Below are 20,166 nucleotides of genomic sequence, written 5' to 3' on the forward strand. Positions count from 1 at the left end.
AAAATGCCAGTGGGCAAGCTCATAGAGACTTATCCAAAGTGACATGTAGCTGTAATTGCCGCAAAAGTTGGCTCCACAAAGTACTGACTGGGGGAGGTGGGGGAGGCAGGGGGAAAGTTGTGCATGCTGAAGTTTTCTGTTATTTTGTCCCATTTGTTGTCTGCCTCACAAAAAAAAAATGAATCAAAGTTGTTAGCATGTTCTGTCAATGGAATGGTGCAGACTCTCAAACTATCCATTTTAATTCCAGGTTGTGAGGCAACAAAACATGAAAAATGCCGAGGGGGGGTGAATACTTTTGCAAGGCTCTAAAGGTGGGGTGGAAACTGCCTGCCAGGGATAACATGCAAATGGTTTTAAATTGTGTCGTACACCACCTGGGGCAGATTGATGTCAACCACCATAGCAGATGGTCCTTCTGTGTGTGCATGTACAGCAGTCGAATGGTGGACAGCTGAATTGCAAAGTTACCATGTGATTGAGCTAACCCCTAAAGATGACCTGAAAATGAAAAACATCCCCCAGGGAATACTTTCCTCAGGCAGAAGTCTCTAGATCCTAATGAGGCTTCCCTGTTCTCCTCTGTCCCTCGATATCAGCACTGGCAGTGGCAGCCCCGAGAACACCGGAGAGGTAAATATTTACCTACCGCGATCCAGCATAGGTGCAGTAGCAGCTTTCCATTCGAGCTCAGGCGGAAATAGCAAAGCCTTATCGGGTCTGCTCTACTACGTTGGTGACTGTGTCTGCACAGTAGAGCGGACCCGATCGGGCTCGGCCATTTCTGCCTGAGCCCAGTTGGAAAACCGCTACTGTGCCTTTGCTGGAGCCGGGGAAGGTAAATGCGCCACAGCCGACACCCTTGTCAGCTGTGGTTTTCGGGGGAGCCAGCTCTGGAACCGAGGGGCAGAGGACGACGGGGGAAGCCTCATTAGGATCCACGGGCTTCCCCCTCCCGAGGTAAGTATTCCCCAGGGTTTTCGTTTTTTTTCTGTTACAGTTCCTCTTTAAACCTCCCTGGCGGTAAGCCCGAGCTGAGCTCGGGCTATGCCGCGCAGGAGATCTCAGCCCCTGGTGGGGGCAATTTTCACCCCTGTAAAGTGCTGTACGCGCAGCTAGCACTTTGCTAGCCGCGCGTACAGCTTGATCGCCGCCGCTCTGTGGCGATCGCCCGCACCCAGCGGCGCAAGAGGGCGCCCCCCCCACCCCGCCAGAGCCCTGCGCTGCCCGGACCAATGAGTTTCGGCCAGCGCTATGGGCTGGATCGGAGACGTCTGACGTCAGGGACGTCCATGACGTCATTCCGCTCGTCGCCATGGCGACAGGAGAGAGCCAAACAGGGGAGCGCGTTATATACGCGTTCCCCTGTTTGCTATTGTTGCCGGCGACGATCGAACTAGAGGGACACATGCGCCCTCTAGTGGAGTTTCATGTAGCTACCACTCTGGTAGCTTTACATGAAACATAAAAAAAATTTAAAAAAAAAAAAATTAAATTTCTGCAATTTTTGCTGAAAAAATAAACCGCCAAGGAGGTTAAGGAGGACTTCTCAATTCAATCTTGTTTGCCCAATCTTACCATTTCTATGTAATATAAGGGGACTTGCCTGAAGCAGGGCCGGCCTTAGGTTTCACAGCGCCCTGAGCAGAACCAGATTTTGGTGCCCCCCCCCCCCCAAATTCAACCTCTTCGCGTGTGAGCGCACCACACACATACACTAATGGGGGGGGGGGGGGGATCTGCTGCCTAATTACACTAAAAGGGGATCTGCGACTGTAAGACTAGTAGCCTAAGCCTATATACACTAAAGGGGGGATCTGCCTACAGTAAAGGTTAGATAGGTAGCTGCCCCCAGTATAGATTAGATAGGTAGCTGCCCCCCCCCCCCCCCCCCAGTATAGGTTAGATAGGTAGCTGCCCCCAGTATAGATTAGATAGGTAGCTGCTGCCCCCAGTATAGATTAGATAGGTAGCTGCTGCCCCAGTATAGATTAGATAGGTAGCTGCCCCCCCCAGTATAGATTAGATAGGTAGCTGCCCCCCCCCCCAGTATAGGTTAGATAGGTAGCTGCCCCCCCCCCCCCAGTATAGGTTAGATAGGTAGGTTCCCTCAGTATAGTATAGATAGGTAGCTGCCCCCAGTATAGGTTAGATAGGTAGCTGCCCCCAGTATAGGTTAGATAGGTAGCTGCCCCCAGTATAGGTTAGATAGGTAGCTGCCCCCAGTATAGATTAGATAAGTAGCTGCCCCCAGCATAGGTTAGATAGGTAGCTGCCCCCAGCATAGGTTAGATAGGTAGCTGCCCCCAGTATAGATTAGATAGGTAGGTGCCCCCAGTATAGGTTAGATAGGTAGCTGCCCCCAGTATAAGTTAGATAGGTAGCTGCCCCTCCAGTATAGGTTAGATAGGTAGGTGCCCCCAGTATAGGTTAGATAGGTAGGTGCCCCCAGTATAGATTAGATAGGTAGCTGCCCCCCCCCCAGTATAGGTTAGATAGGTAGGTGCCCCCAGTATGGATTAGATAGGTAGCTGCCCCCAGTATAGATTAGATAGGTAGCTGCCCCCCCCCCCCCCGTATAGGTTAGATAGGTAGGTGCCCCCAGTATAGATTAGATAAGTAGCTGCCCCCCCCCAGTATAGGTTAGATAGGTAGGTGCCCCCAGTATAGATTAGATAGGTAGCTGCCTGCCCCCCCAGTATAGATTAGATAGGTAGCTGCCCCCCCAGTACAGGCTAGATAGGTAGGTGCCCCCAGTATAGATTAGGTAGGTAGGTAGGTGCTCCCCTCCCCTCATACTGGAGGGGGAGCCGCAGGGAGGGCAGCCCGACCTCTCCCTCCCTTCCTCTCCGGGCCACCCTCCGTGCTCCCCCCTCCGATGCTGCTGCAGACTGCAGAGAGAACTACTCACCTCCCTGGTTCCGATCGCCGGCGCCTCTCACGGTGTATCACTTGCCGCTGGTCTCCTCTTGTACATTGACACTGATACACAGTAAACTTCCTGTTAAGCAGGAAGTTTATTGTGCATCAGTGACAATGTACAAGAGGAGACCAGCGGCAAGTGAGAGGCGCCGGCGATCGGAACCAGGGAGGTGAGTTGTTCTCACTGCTGCAGTCTGCACTCTGCAGGGGGGAGCACGGAGAGCGCCCGGAGAGGAGGGAGGGAGAGGACGGGCTGCTCTCCCTGCGGCTCCCCCCTCCATCACGGTGGCCGCACGGGGGGGGGGGGGGGGGGGGAGGCGGAGCGAAACGGACACAGCCAGCTACATGCGGCCAGGCGGCAGGAGCGCGCCCCCTGGAAGCCGGCGCCCTGAGCGATCGCACAGGTCGCTCAGGTCAAAGGCCGGCCCTGGCCTGAAGTATCCATTCAATATATTCACTCAGTTTACACTTCTTCTACTAGATCAGGGGGAGTTAAGTGTGCATTTTTCAATTCTGCCCCACCCCATTCCATTGTTAGGGCCCTAGGTAGTCAAAACATTTAACCCAAGGTGTATTTATTTCACTATAAGTTTTAAAGAGAAACTCCGACCAAGAATTTAACTTTATCCCAATCAGTAGCTGATACCCCCTTTTACATGACAAATCTATTGCATTTCACAAACAGACCATCAGGGGGCGCTGTATGGCTGATATTGTGGTGAAACCCCTCCCACAAGAAGCTCTGGGACCGCGGTACTCTGGGCAAACTGCCACAATGTAACAATGTTCACAGACAGGAAATAGCTGTTTACAGCTGTCTGTAACGGCCAGAACAGCTAGAAGCAGCTACATAACCTGCCCACAGTAACAATGTCACCATGTAATACATGTCAGAATGTGAATCTGGGAGAGGAAAGATTTTACAATGAGCAAACACTGACTAAATCATTTATTCATAATTATTGTAAAAATGAAGCACTTTTTTTATTACATTATTTTCACTGGAGTTCCTCTTCAAGGTTTAAAAAAATGATTGAATGCTAGTTAAACAAAAAGTTTCTTTTGGTTAGGTCTTAAGCTGGCCATACACTGTACAATATTGAGTAAGTACGATCGTAATTTTGATCGTAATGTCAATCATCATAATTTGGATGACCAGAAACCCACATTGCAGCACAGGATGTAAATAATGGTTCTAAACTGCAGCTTCAGGAGTGGGGAAGTTTGGGCAACCCATAGACACCCATGTTTATATCGACTATTCACGGAAATTTGGGCGCCTTGCACGTGTTATTTGTAACTGCAGTTTGCATAACGAACAGCCGGCACCCGCTATTTTATCAGCCGCCTCCGACGCTCAAATTTCTATTGATAACCATTATTAATATGGGGCCCCTACTGAGCGCCCAAACTTCTGTGACACCCGATATTTATTGTTTATAGCGGCAAAGGTGCCATGGCTATTGATGGGGGTGCGGTTAGGGTTAGGTGTGGGTGGAGAGTTGGTTCGGGTTAGGCATTGGGAAGGTCAGGGTTAGGTATGGGTGGAGAGTTGGTTCGGGTTAGCCATTGGGGGGGTCAGGGTTAGGTATGGGTGGAGAGTTGGTTTGGGTTAGCTATTGGGGAGGTCAGTTTGGGTTAGGCATGGGGTGGTTGGTTTGGGTTAGTAGTCAGTGTGTGTATGTGTGTGTGTGTGTGTGTGGGGGGGGGGGGGGGGTTTGGTTTTGGTTACGTATCGGTGGGGCTCGTATGAGAATAGGGTTAGGTTTTGCGTGTGTGTGTGTGGGGGGGGGGGGGGGGGGTTGTACTGTGCTAGTATGTAACATGTACAGGACTAAAATCAATAATGAAAATACTGTATATCGGTATATTATATACTGTATATAGTCAGTGCCCCATCTTAACACAACATGGGACAGTTTTCTCCTCCTTTCACATTTTATCAATAAAAGGCCTCAGGATAATTTTGATGGTACTTTTTGGCCTGCTTTTGCACCATTTTAACCTCCCTGGCGGTACACATTTTCTGAGGCTGCATCCGCGGGAGGGATTTTTTAAATTAAAGTTGTTGTAGCATTTGTAGCTAGCACTAGGCTAGCTACCATTGTCCCCCCACACCCTTCTGATCCCCCCGATCGCCGCTGCTATACGTAACCTAGCCGCAATCCCGCGAGAGCCGCAGCCTCCCCAATGAGCTTACATTACCTAGCCGCGATCCCGCGAGCACCGCAGCCTCCCCAATGAGCTTCAGTCGTCGCTATGGCGAAGATCGGACATGACGTCTGAGGTCATCGACGTCATGCGCAATCCCGATCCTCACATAGCGAAGCCTGGAGCTGCCTGGAGAGGCTGCACCATCGCAGGATCGGGGGGGGGGGTGCGTATAACGGCAGCGATTGGGGGGGGGGGGGCGATTAATAAAGAGCGGAGGGACTTGGGGGACAATGGTAGCTAGCGAAGTGCTAGCTACAAAGGCTAAAACAACTTTTATTCAAAAAATCCCTCCCGGGGAAGAGAAATCCTCTATGGCGGCTACCCCGAGTGTAGCTCGGGGTTACCGCCAGGGAGGTTTTAACAGAAAATGAAAAATTATCTCCTAGGAAAACACTTAGGAGAAAAGATGAATGGGATTGGACTCTATAAACCTCTTTAAGTATTAGTAATCTTAACACAATACATTTACAGTCCATGTTGAACATGCCATAGTTGCTACTCCGTTTATTTTTTATTTTTTTTACACAGGTTGAACATTTTTAACATGCAGATGATTTTGTTATGTGATGTTATTCCCAACAATTGATGCTGCTGTATTTTGCAATACGTTATTTTTATATTCCTTACTATCTGTGCATTTGCATTTGTTTTGTGTGTGTGCTGCTGCTGATATTCCCATAGGTCTTATTATTACAGAAACAGTTCTCTCTCTTACCTTTTGTTGACTAGGCTATAGAATACGCTGATTCCACATAACTAGATTTTAAATAATTTATATCCTTCTGCCCTGAAATAACAAGACCACTTGCGATTAAATCGGGGGGAGAGGGCTGGGCTGGACGGGGGGATGCAAACTGATCTCCTCTCTTTGAGACATTTTATACCTTGCTACAGAGGCATATGAAACAATAGCTCTTGTCTGAGGCTGCAGGTGTCCCTCTTATCTGCCAAATACTTGTGACCGCCGAATGTATTATTTGCAACTTTTGAGTTCTGACCTTGTGTTTTGGAGTCAGGTGCAGCCTAGTTTGTCAGCTGTGCATCTACGCTAACAAAAGGAATAGCAATTGTGTAGTCCGCGCGCCTCTGATTATGTATATGTGAGTCCGGGCAGAAAGCCGCATTGTGTTACATGGAAATAGTACTGTGGATAAACACAGGGGACTTTATTTAAAATATATCCTCACCTTTTGCACAAAAAAATAAAAATAAAAACATATTTAAAATCACCCAGGATATAAATAAATCACCGCATGTACTTTACCAAGAGATTCCGTACTGCTCATGTACCTTAATAGCAGGGCTAAAGTACACAAACAGAAGGCTATGGAGGCTGCCATATTTATTTTCTTTTAAAGGGGAACTGAAGTGAGAGGTATACGGAGGCTGCCATATTTATTTCCTTTTAAGCAATTCCAGTTGCCTGGCAGCCCTGCTGGTCTATTTCGCTGCAGTAGAGTCTGAATAACACCAGAAACAAGCATGCAGCTAGTCTTGTCAGATCTGACAATAATGTCAGAAACACTTAATCTGCTGCATGCTTGTTCAGGGGCTATGGCTAATAGTATTAGAGGCAGAGGATCAGCAGGATAGCCAGGCAACTGGTATTGCTTAGATGGAAATAAATATGGCAGCCGCCACATCCCTCTCGCTTCAGTTGTCCTTTAAACAATGCAGGTGTGGCCTGGCTGTCCTGCTAATTATTTGTCTCCAATACTATAAGCCATAGACCCTAAACAAGCATGCAGAGCATGTTTTGGTTGTGTGATTCACACACTACTGCTGCAAAAGAGACCAGTAGGGCTGCCAAGCAACTGGTATTGTTTAAAAGGAAATAAATATGTCAGCCTCCATACCTTTCAGTTCAGGAGTATTTGAAATGGAAATTATACTGACTTTTTTTTTTAAGGCTCCTTTCATACTATGTCTTTTGCATTGTAGGTTATAAACAACCTGATTCTAAATCAATTCAAAATAATATACTTCCAATATCTATTAAAATGTATGTTTTTTAGTGTAAGTGCTGTAATGTATAAGCACTGTATCGCACTTGCACTTTGTGTGTACCCCTGACAAAGCCCCTTTTAAGGGGTTGAAACATGTTGCGGTTTAGGTGGGGTGATGTGCTAGATAAGTTTCAACTCCGTCTGGTAAATTAGGAAAAAGACCTTGAATATATGCGGGCCTGATAAGGGCCAAAATGGTCTAAACGGATCGACAGATTCCCTTTTCCAGAATAGTATATATGTATATTTTTGATATTTGCATAGGCAGGCTTTTTAGATATCTTATATTACAAGTTATGTTTTAATGTCTCTTGGAAGTATATTATTGTGAATATCTATCTATCTAATCAATCAACCAATCTATCTATCAATCTATCTATCTCTATGTAGGAGGGCATCCCAGTGATGCCACATTGTAGGCTGATTAGATATGTGGAATCCCACCTCATGAGCATTCTGGGAGCCCAGGTAAACATTCCGCAGAGCTGCACCTGACAGGACTAAAGATGTCGCCACCTGAGCTAAATTTCAGAATGAGGAAAGATTTTACAACGGACAACCAGTGACTTAATTTATAAAGTAAAAATAATTGTGTTGATTGGGTTATTTTCAGTACAGTTCCTTTTTCAAGTTAACATGTATATAATTTGAAACCATCTCTAAAGCCACATCCTTAGAGGAGTCCCCGCCTTCAGCCCAGATAAGACAGATAAGTAATTAATGAGGGTGACAGATGGCTGTGGGTACTTCGCTGCGCAGTTTGGCAAGCTCTGAACTGTTCAATATGGTAAAAGTAAATGAAAATTTAAAGAAGAACTCCTGCATGCATGAAATAAAAGCATCCCCCACCACTTATTACAAAGATTTTGTGACATTTTCCCTCCTGTTTATAACCTGTTTTGAAAGATTGATAACAACAGACCTTTAAACTCCTTTGAACTTAAAGAGAACCCGTGCCCCAGAATTGAACTTTATCCCAATCAGTAGCTGATACCCCCTTTCCCACGAGAAATCTTTTCCTTTTCACAAACGGATCATCAGGGGGCTCTGTATGGCTGATATTGTGGTGAAACCCCTCCCACGGTGTGATGTCATGTCCATGGTCCTGGCAGTTTGCTGTCTGTGAGCCTCGTTGCACTGTGGGAAATAACAGCTGTTTCCAACTGCCAAAAAAGCAAGCAGCAGCTCATTCCACTGACATCACCTGCCAGCAGTAAAAATGTCAGCATGTGGTAAACGTCAGAATGTAAATCAGGGAGAGGAAAGATTTTACAATGAACAAACACTGACTAACTCATTTATACATAATTATTGTAAAAATTAAGCACTTTTTTTATTACATTATTTTCACTGGAGTTCCTCTTTAAATGCACTTTCAGAAGGTGTTTTCACCTTCTGCTGTGCTGAGCAGACATGGATTCTCTTCTAGTAATGATCATAATGTGCTAATCACGATTTAGCAAAATTTTGTGCAATTTTTGTAATTATAATTATGATCATAACGGAAAAATCGTAATCATGAAAAACGTATGCAAAATACGATCATACTCAACATTTTCATAAATTACAATAGGTTTTGTGATTCATTTTTGTAATTAGGGAGATTTTAATAATCACGAGTATTTTACGAGTATTTTTCGGGGTTGATTTCGTGTTATCGGTAATATCGTGTAATTTTCTTGTTTGACACAAAATTACAATTTAAAGGGACACTATAGAGAAAAATTGTAAAATTTAAAATATGTGCAAACGTATACAAAAAGTATGTTTTTTCCAGAGTAAAATGAGCCATACATTACTTTTCTCCTATTTTGCTGTCACTTACAGTAGGCAGTAGAAATCTGACAGAAGTGACAGGTTTTGGACTAGTCCATCTCTTCATAGGGGATTCTCAGGGGTTTATTTATTTTCAACAGCACTTAGTGAATGGCAGTTGCTCTGGCCCAACTGCCAAAAAACTGTGTAGCGAGCAGGCAAGCTGTCCAGCATCATTGTTTAAATCCTTATTAGGGAATATTTTTATAAAGAATAAAAGCCTTGCTGAGAATCCCCTATGAAGAGATGGACTAGCCCAAAACCTGTCGCTTCTGTCAGATTTCTACTACCTACTGTAAGTGACAGCATCATAGGAGAAAAGCAATTTATGGATCATTTTACTCTGGAAAAAACGTACTTCTTATTTGTCTATGTTTGCACATATTTTAAATTTTTGGCCATAGTGTCCCTTTAATGCAAAATTACAACACAAAATGACGATAGTAGTAAAAATGTTTCTGTACCATGTTAGCCAAACAAATTATGTAGGTAGAAATAAAACAAAGTCTTGTAAAGGTGATACCTTTTAATTTAACATTTCCAGATGTTAGCTGTAGTAAAACACTGATGCAGGTATATAGTAAAGATTACTATAGTATACTGCCATCTTTGTGTTTACTGTTTACCTGCATCAGTGTTTTACTACAGCTAACATCTGGAAATATGCCTGAAGAAGGGGACTAGATCCCAGAAAGCTTGCATAATTTAACTTTATCAGTTAGCCATTAAAAGGTATAACTTTTACAAGACTTAGTTTTTTTTCTACCTACAACACAAAATGATGAAATTATGAACTATGCATTTTCTGATAACTATGAATTACAATTTCGTGTGGTAATTGCAAAAATTGTTTTGTAATTTTGGGAAATTTTGGCTCATCACTATTTTCTTCCAGTAGAATTCATGGGCAAGTAGGTGATTAATGTCACTGTTAAAGTGCCCATACATTTCTCAATTTGCAGCATCAATAGCCTGCAGATTCGATCATAATGATTGAGGCCGCAATATAGCCACCCGATTATCGTTTCGTTTTCATGCTGAAATCTACTGGAAATCTTTGTGTAGATGTGTGGCAGCAATGGATCCATCTCAGAGCAGCAGATTCGACCATCAGATAGATCCCTCTGAACGAATCTGATCAATCTGCCTATATATGGCCACCTCTGGTCTGTGAATGGCTGGTTGCTATCATGTGATCAGGCCTCACTTCTACTTCCTGTATTATAGTTGAAGTGAGATGTGATCACATGATCATAACCAGCCAGTGAGACTTACAAAGCAGTCACCTAATGGATCATACACCCCTGCATAATTTATTTGGGGGCCTATTTTTAAAGGGACTTTAACAGGTTATTTGACAGAAAAAAAAAAGTCTATCATTTTATTCTTTACATTTACAAAAGTGGCTATAATCTGAAGAGGTTGGCACTTTTCAATGAGATCATCAATTTTAAATTACTGTTAGAATCCTCCGGGCACTCCGGTTTCCTCCCACATCCCAAAAACATACAGATAAGTTAATTTAGTTTCCCCTAAACTGGCCCTAGACTACAATACATATACTACAGGATACATACATACTAGGGATGCTCATTCTGATTCTGCAGAATGGAAATTTCTGCATTTCCGATCGTAAATGACATTACCGCATCGGAATGTGGAACGCGGAAATTAGAGTGCGGAATTCGTCGGAAATTTCTGCTATATTGATGATTGGTCATTTTAAGCCAATCAGACGCCTCGGATGAAAAAAACAATCAGAGAATGAAGATTTGTATTGCGGTAAGCGGTAGTGGAAATTTCTGCGGAAATCCGCTGTACCAATAGTCAATGTTAAGCCAATCATAAGACTCGGGATGAATCAGCCAATCAGAGAATGAGGATTTGTAGTGCGGTAGCGAAAATGATTTAGTCAGTGTTTGCCCATTGTAAAATCTTTCCTCTTCCTGATTTACATTCTGACATTTATCACATGGTGACATTTTTACTGCTGGCAGGTGATGTCAGTGGAAGGAGATACTGCTTGCTTTTTTGGCAGTTAGAAACAGCTGTAAACAGCCATTTCCCACCATGCAATGAGGTTCACAGACAGGAAACTGTCAGGACCATGGGGAGGGAGGGGTTTGACCACAATTTTAGCCATACAGACCCCCCTGATGATCTGTTTGAGAAAAGGAAAAGATTTCTCATGGGAAATCAGCTACTGATTAGGAAGAACTTCAATTCTTGGTCACAGTTTCTCTTTAAGAGGGGATATGAGATTTTGGTAACTTGCAGCTGGAAACTTTTGAAGCCAAAACATTTTAGCAAGTTAGAAGTTACAAATGTTATTCCTAGTCAATGCTCAGTCCAACCACCCTTCATAAAGCAGATGGAAGGGGCTTCCTTTCTCAATAACCGTATATAAATTCACACTTGACACAGCCACGAGATAAAGAAGATGAATAGAGATACAATGCATAAAATTCATCATCACACAAAATACTCATTTAGCCCTGCATCAGACATGCCCTGAAGCATGATGGGAAATAATGTTTTAAATTAAGAATTTTGTATTTCCCTGCCTGCTGGTGTTATGAAGTCTCATCATGCCTCCTGGCCAGAGGCTATCACAATTCAAATAAGCTGCATTTTGTCATCAGTCATTAGTTAATTTTTGTAAAAAAAATTTCTAGAGCACTTTTTGAAGGGTGTCATGGCAGATTGCCTCACACTGATATGCCTCTAGTCTGTTTGCGGTCTCTCAACCAAGAACCTAAACTGAAAATAAAAAGTAAAAATAGCAACACAGGTCATACTTACCTCCTGTGTAGTCCACTTCTCAATCTCCTTCTCCTCTTCTGCATCCCATTTGTCCACTGTGATCAATGGAATTCTCTGTCCTTCATTTTGAAAATGGCCATTACCCCATAACAGCTTCCTGGTCAGCACACTGTTGAACTGTAATTTCACCTACTTGAGCCATAGAGAAACATGTACATTACCTTGCACATTCAGTTGTAACTGACAGCTGCTGATATATAACTGACAGCAACTGGTATATTTCAGTTCTGACAAAATATTGTCGGGACTGGAAGGGATCACCGTAAAAAACCTCACTCATATGACCCTGCGGCAGAGTGCACAGACAGGGTCATGTGCATAGTGTCGCCCCCTGCTCAATGACGCACTCCTTGCTGGGTAGGAACTTCGTCACTAGGGTTCCCATCGGTCTGCACAAACGCATCCTGGCGCTCCACCAGACACGCTATAAGTGCTTTTCTAAGCTCTTACGATTGATTAGCGCTCCCATTCACTTTCATTAAAATTAAGGTAAAAAACGCACAAAAATCGCCACAATCGCGTACGTTTCTACAGGTATGTGATTGCCGTGACTTTTATCGTGATTTTAATGAAAGTGAATGAGAGCAATTTTTAAAAAAAGTGCTCAGAAAGCGCTAATCAATCGCAAGCGCTCAAAAAAGCGCTTATAGTGTGTCTGAGCCCTTACTGCATCACCCATAGACTTACAGCACCCCAAACACTGTGCGTTAATGTGCTGTTTCTCGTGTCGGCTTGGATACTTCCAGCGAGCCACAATGGACCGCAGGAGGTGTGAAAGTCTCCACAGCCTTTCATTGCTTTTGCGGCCCCTTGAAGAAAAATAGGGTAATGCGACGCAGGTTTAACCTGCAAGTGTCAAAGGGGCCTAAAGGAAAACTCTGCCCAACACCATATGGCATGGGTGGAGATGTGTATGGATGTTAGTCATACTCAACCTGCTGATGGTAATGACAATTTGCATTCATGGCATCCTCATCTGCAAGACTAGCTGTCTTGACTACTGTTGCAGATAGAGAACATCATTAGTAGCCCTCTATATGGTATTCCACAGATATCATCTAATATCTTGAATAGGCACAACAGCCAGAAAAGAGTGTGTGTGTGTGTCTGTGTGTGTGTGTGTGTGTGTGTCTGTGTGTGGTGGGGGGGTTATATGAACCGTGTGTGTGGGGGGGGGGGCAGCATGGTTTTCTCTAGAGTACATAACGACATACGGTAGATCCAGCCCTGCTCTGGAGCTCATGCAGTGGAATGTCAGGGCCTCTTTACTGCTTGTCTGGTTGGTGCAGCTCCATTTCAGGGCCAGGCATTCATTACTTTATCTACAAACATGGCCTTATGATTGACAAACATCTGCTGCGGCGGTCAATTTAGTCAGCCGACTGGACAATTTGTGTCCTGATGGAATATTTGCTGGCTGAGTTTCAGGTGCAGATGGAAATTGCAGATGGCGTTGCTCATTTTTTTTTCCCATCATGCAGGTGCCTAAAAATGAGGCTAGTTGCCATGGTTACTGCACATCCTACAACTCTCCATTAAAGAGACTACCGAGAAGTAAAAACAACTGAGGAGTCAGTCGGGGGGGAGGGAGGCACCTAACAGGAAGAAGCCCACCATTTGTGGTGGATGCAGGGCAAATTAGAATAAGCTACCCTGAGATGTTTGCCGCCTTGCCTTAGCCTATATTACCTCTATAAGGCCTAACCCTAAGGGTTCCCATATGTCACTCGATTTTGCAGGCTGATCGACCCTTGAATCTATTAATTTTATCTGATGAAAATCATTACCAAAACATAGCCACCCAATCAATCTTTCGATTAATTTCTGGCCAAATTGGAGAGGATCGATCGGTAATATTGAAAAAAATCTTGGTTGGAAAGGCTTGATCAGGTGCATGGCACAACAGCATTCCATATCCCGGACAACCGTGGGACCCCAGGTTACTTTTCCCTCCAAGTGTATATGTGCCCCCCCCCCCCCCCCATATGCCCGTGTGCAATGTTAAAGGCTCACCTGTCACACTGGAGTATATCTTGGCCTCCTCTGGCGTTTGGCATCACAGGGAGCCCCTGCACCATATGACATCGCCGTATGTAGCAATGCGCTGTGTCACCCAAAGAAACCAGGAATAATGCCAGCATGTGACAAGTGTGTCTTCAACATTGCACAAGGGCCAGGAGGGGGGAGTGAAGGGGAAACTAGTGCCACATCATTCAATAGGACCACCAGGGGCAGCAGTGCACACAGATGGTTGTCAGTTGCATATTTTTGGCATCACATTTACCATAATTACAGTCTAATCTAATGTATAATGTCAATATAGTCTAGGACAGTCCTGTCCATCTGGTGGTTCCTTACTACTTCTGCCAGGCCCACCTCTTTCTTTCCACTCAGCTCCGCACCCCAAAACCGGGACATTGCTGCACGGCTCTGTGAACTGCTCACAAGCTCCACCTCCACCTTCCTCCACTCCCAGGTGCTTGGCCCTCCATGTCCATAAGCTGGACAGCGCTGGTCTGGGGCCAATTTTAGAGGAAACCAGTTACCCTATCAGCATGTCTTTGGGATGTGGGAGGAAATTGGAGTACCAAGGCGGACAATCAATAAGATTCCAATAATTCTGAGTTGATGCAAGTGTTAGTCTAATTTTATGCAAATATATGTAGGAATGGACCACACAAGTGCAGCAGCAACTGCCGCACTCAATTGGTCTATTTCCCAGCTGGATAAAATTAGCATCAAAGCAGAATTATGAGAATTTCATCAACCTTCCCTAATAATCACACAAAAAGGGGCAGGACATACAAACTCCATGCAGCTAGCATCCTGTCTGAGGTTCGAACCTGTGACTCTAGCACTACAACATAAGACTGTTATCTACCACATCACGATTGCTGAAACATGCTGCACATCAAACCGATTCGTTCCTCCCTACCCATAGTAACCAGCCAGCCAATCAGCAGTTATTGTTCCTTGCTCCTTGATATAGAAGAATGGAGGGATCTGATTGGCTGTCATGGGTTTTAGTGCTCTCTCCGAACGCCCTCATTGCTTTCTGCATTGCATCATAAAATAGGTCTATACAGGCAGGTGTTTATATTGCCCCTACACATCTATAGCGGTGGATTACTCACCACTCTAAAGCACTCAGCAGTGAGGCAGTATATGAAACCGGCGATATGAAATATTTAGTCGGAGTGATGCATTTTCTGAATAGCAGATATGGCCCTCAGATTACAGGCCATTCCATTAGTGGATCCATTAGAACATGCTTCCAGCCTTTCTGCTCCTCTGCTGCATTCCATCTACAGCTTAACCCGTTCCCTGCCTGACATTCCTACTGCCAGTCCAAGCACTGCATCCAGCCTGCCTTGCCAAACATCCGACCAGCCGCTTTCACGATGGATCAGGGATTCGGCCTCATTTTATGGGAAAGGAATTCCACCACTGTGCTCCTGTAACAAAATATCATTTTGTAACTGTAGTCTGTAGCCTCCATCCACGTGAAATTGTGTAAGCAGCCTTGCATGTAGCCAGTGATTGATGTCCCACCTGTTAAAGGGAATCTGAAGTGAAAATAAACTTACGACATAATGATTTGTATGTATAGTATGGCTAAGAAATAGACCATTAGTAGCACAGATAGGAGTCGCATAGTGTTTCCAGTACAGGAAGAGTTAAACTATGCAAATGAGCTTCTCTGAGCTCTCCGGCTAATTTAGTCAGAGAGCAATGCCATTTTCTGAAGCACTTATCTCAACCTCTCTCAGGGATCGTTCACACTAAGGGCGTTTTTGCCCATTTTTCCAGTGAAGGCGATTTTCAAAATCGCCCACAAAACGCTTGTGCAATGAATCTCTGTGTGAAGGTTCATATCAGCGCGGTTTGTGCGCTGTGCGTTCAGCAAAGCGGTGCCTGTACCATTTTTGGGGCGTTTTTGCTATAATGGAAGGTATAGAAAGAGCGCTAAATGCTCACAAAACCGCTTTATGTGGCGATTGCATTCACATTTTTTACAATACATACATTGCATTTACTCTTTTCCGGGTCAAAGAGATCACTTCCTGGCTTGCGTCGGGGAGTGAATTACAAAACCACTCTGGAAAAGCACTTAGAAAAGTGCTTTTACCAAAGAACGCAGTGCGCAGTGGAGCGCCAAGAGGGGGAAAAAACGTGCGCACAAAATCGCAAAAGACTTGCGCTTGCGGTTTTAGATGTGAACGAGGCCTCACTGTTTCTTTTGTTTTACTTTGTTTTTAGGGTTTTACTGCCAGGAAGTTCAAAGGGTCTTTAGCTCTGCTCTGTTTCATCATTTAACCACTTTACCCCCCGCAGTACGAATTTCTCCATCCCTTTTTCCCCCCCTAAAAAACCAAGGGACAGAGAAGTTCGTACCTCCCGCGCCACCGCCGCTCGTACACGCACTCCCGCCGCTCGTGCACGCCGCCGCCCGCTTGCCCGGAGATCAATGAACGGGAAAATCCATTCCCGTTCGCTGATCTAAGCCCCTGCAATGATCTGCTGCTTCTATGAGAAACAGCGCGATCATTGTGATTTGCCCAGCCTTGTAGTGCTTCCTGTAAGCGTCCTTCCCGACGCTTACAGGTCGCATGTAAACAAACTCACTGTGGCCAAATAGTAAAACTACACCCTAAAGTATTTTACATATACAAATACCTTAGTTTTACACAATAAATTAACTCATTACCTCCCACACTCCCCAATTATTATTTTTTTTGTAATAAAAAAAAAATACAATAAAAAAAGCATAAATAGTTACCTTAGGGACTGAACTTTTTAAATATTTATGTCAAGAGGGTATAACACTGTTACTTTATAAACTACGGGCTTGTAATTAGGGATGGATGCAAAACTGAAAAAAATGCACCTTTATTTCCAAATAAAATATTGGCACCAAACATTGTGATAGGGACATAATTTAAACGGTTTTATAAGCGGGACAAATGGGCAAATACATTTCATGGGTTTCAATTACAGTAGCATGCATTATTTAAAAACTACAATGGCCGAAAACTGAAAAATAATAATTTTTTCCCACATTTTTTCCTATTTTCCCATTAAAACACATTTAGAATAAAATAATTCTTGGCATAATGTCCCACCTAAAGAAAGCCTAATTGGTGGCAAAAAAACCAAGATATAGTTCATTTCATATAGACGAATGAATGGAAGGAGCGCTGAAAGGTGAAAATTGCTCTGGTGTAAAACCCCTCAGTGGTGAAGTGGTTAAAATGCAGAGTGTAGTTTGTAAACAGCAAATATTAGAGACTGATGCAATGTTATAGAAAAAAAGCTATATAACTAAATAAAAATGAGACTTTTCTTTGCTACTAATGTTCTATTAATTATCCATACTACACAGACAATTCCTTATACTATCGTTTCTTTTTTTTGGCTTCAGTGTCATTTCAATATTATTATGGAGATATGATTGTCTGGAAAAAAGGGTGTGTGAACGTCGTACTGAGCGAAATCGTCAAACTTACCGTATGTTATGACCGGTTTGCAAGGATCTCGCAAATCATTTTCATGAAATTGGCATTAAAATGGACATGACATTTAGCACGAGCCATGTTACGTGAATGTTACCAGGGTACCACTCGTTATGCAGGTAGCAGATAGGTAACTCGGGACATCATTGGTACAATTGCAATGTGTGTGGCAGTTTAACAGACGTTTGCTGAATACACCCCAGTGTAACTTGAAGTGAAAGGCAAGTAAAATGTTGCTGAGCTCCCGAGCTTTCCAGTTCTTATTAAATGACCAATGGGAGGTTTGAAAGGTAGTAAGGCCTGTACACACCACGCAATTTTTCTGGCGACATTTCGCAATGATCAACCATTTTCCACGGTATCGCGCAACATCTTGTAACATCATTTTATTTAAATTAAGCAATGTTTAGCGATGTGAGGCGATCACAATGGTCCCAATCGCGGACGATCGTCCGATCCCCACAGACTCCCACGCAAAAGTATTGCGATCGTATTGCACCCGTCGCGTCTACCCACGGCAGAAGATAGATAGGGAAACTATCATTCGTCAGATCATGGGTTTTGCCGGTAGTTCCCCAACCCATCTTCTCTTATTAAAAGATGGGTTGGGGAACTACCGGCAAACCCATGATCTGTTGACGACGGGTGCAATACGATTAAGAGACACTGAGGAATTGCCTCCTGACACTCAGCAGTAGTGATACTTCTCCAGGGTATAGCTGGAAAAGAGACATTTTCTTCACAGCTCTCTGAATTTGGGGTGCAGTGAGGCTCAAGAGGTTGAGCTTGCCCAACTTGTGTTTATACCCTTTGTGACGGCATTGCAGCAATTAGGGTACTTCTGTCATGGCGTGTTGCATCGTGTGAGCTGTGCAAGTCTCCATAAGCTTACATTTCCCTTGCAACGAGCTGCAGAGGGAAACACTACTGTGCTGCGACGCAACACATCGAGTGTGCAAGGTGCTTCAAAAAACAACTTGTAGTGTATACCTCAATAGATACATTTTTTTTTACAATATTCATTTATATATTATTTAGTCAATGTTTGTTCATCGTAATTTATACTGTTAAATTCTTCAAATACGGCGGCATCTTTACTGCTGGCAATGTGAATTACTGCGGAATGATTTTTTTGTGCAGTGAGCAACAACTTCACCTGATCTCCCAGAGTGCTCTGGTGGAGAAGGCTGCATGATATCATAGCCTAAGCTAAGCATCACCAGACAGGGTTAAATATTAATAGCAATATATAGATATTAGAAGTGCTTTTGACGCTGAAACCAGAATACTTGAAGTAAAGATGAGTATCCTGAATAATTTATTGCAGTCTACTTTACATCATTATGGTTCCTCTTTTAAAGTGTTTTATAGGTATGTGTAAAACCACTCCGTTCAAAAGACAATTTGAAGGCAAAAATCCCCCCAAAAAACAAAACCCCAGATACTTACCAAAGGAGAGGGAAGGCCCTGGGTCCTATACAGCCTTCCCGTTCCTCTTCTCATCTCTTCGTTCCCCCACAGGCTCCTCCGTTTAAATCTCCCAGGGCGGGAGGCTTTGTAAGCCTGAGTGCTCCCAAAGACCGGCGGCTCTGTTCTACACACCGGCAAGAGCACGTTACGGGGCGCTTGCACGTGCGCAGTATAGAGCGGCCTGTCTTCGGGAGCCTAGTGCTCCCGAATGACTTCCGAAGCTCACCCGAAGCGGAAGAAAGCAGTCTCCGATCATGGGAGCCAGTGCAGGAACAGCGGGATGAGGAAAGGAATGGGAAGGCTTGCAGTGTTCCCCAACCTTCTCCTCAAGGCCCACCAACAGTGCATGTTTTGTGGAAATCCACAGAGGTAGTTAATCAGTTCTGCTGAGACACTAATTACCTCACCTGTGAATGTTTGTGGTTTCCTGCAAAACATGTACTGTTGGTGGGCCCGGAGGACAGGGTTGGGGAACTCTGCATAGGACCCAGAGCCGTGCCTCTCCTTAGGTAAGTATGTTTGTTTTTGTTTTGCTTTTAATTTTCTCTTCAGACTCCTTTTAATTGCAATAAGATAGCTGGAGCTCCACCTGTTGGCTGCAACGTGCACAAAAGGAATATGCATAAGTTATGTTTCATTTACACCTGATTAAATATCTAACTGCAAAAATATTTGATTTTTTTTTGTACTGAATGTAATAACCAAGTTTAAAAAACAAAACAGTATATATTGCCTTTGAAACCTGAATCCTGGTTAGGTGCAATAAATGTTCCTGTCCAACAGTGCTGTGTGCTGAAAATATTCAAAAAAGGGCTGATTGCATGTCATGTAAATAGTTTCTTGATACAGTGATTACACAGCTCCGGCTGAATACAGTAATTTGTTGTGTAACCCGATTTGTAAGCTCTTTTCAGTGCAATTATGCTGATTGGTTATTGTATAGTGTGATTTTACTTGTGTCTGTGTAGTGCACGTTCGTCCCTCAGCAGCAGCCTGTCTGTCAATGATCTCTCTCATTTAGAATAGGCTTTATTTAGAGAACAGGTGTGCACCTGTGCTGCACAAGCTAGTTATATGCAGACAGATTTTTTTATATAACAGGAGCTGTGCTTCCTGGCCATTTTGGGAGCAATGGTGGCGCATGTTTAAAGGATACCCAAGGTGACATAATGATATAGACATGTGAATGTACAGTGCCTAGCATACAAATAACTGTGCGGTGTTCCTTTTTTATTTCTCTGCCTGAAAGAGTTAAACATCAGGTATGTAAGTGGCAGTACCTGTCTGAGTCAGGGCTGGGTCAGACTACAGTGTGACCCTCACTGATAAGAAATTACAAATATAAAACTCTTTCCTTGCAGAAAATGGCTTCTGAGAGCAGGAAAGAGATACAAATGTTCGAT

General features: G+C 43.9%; 1 protein-coding gene across 6 annotated transcripts in view; it reads left to right on the forward strand.

Moving 5' to 3' along the window:
- Positions 1 to 20,166, forward strand: part of TOX2 (TOX high mobility group box family member 2) — a 214,633-nt gene that overhangs the window by 103,482 nt on the left and 90,985 nt on the right. Inside the window, exon 3 of one of the 6 annotated variants that reach the window (XM_068263545.1) lies at positions 251 to 314. The exons of the other annotated variants lie outside the window; for them this stretch is intronic. Coding sequence (XP_068119646.1) covers positions 276 to 314 — 39 coding nt within the window. The 5' untranslated portion in view covers positions 251 to 275. The remainder of the gene's footprint in view (positions 1 to 250; positions 315 to 20,166) is intronic. 6 annotated transcript variants of the gene reach the window in all.

This window comes from Hyperolius riggenbachi, chromosome 12 (genome assembly GCF_040937935.1).
Source record: "Hyperolius riggenbachi isolate aHypRig1 chromosome 12, aHypRig1.pri, whole genome shotgun sequence".
Taxonomy (NCBI): Eukaryota; Metazoa; Chordata; class Amphibia; order Anura; family Hyperoliidae; genus Hyperolius; species Hyperolius riggenbachi.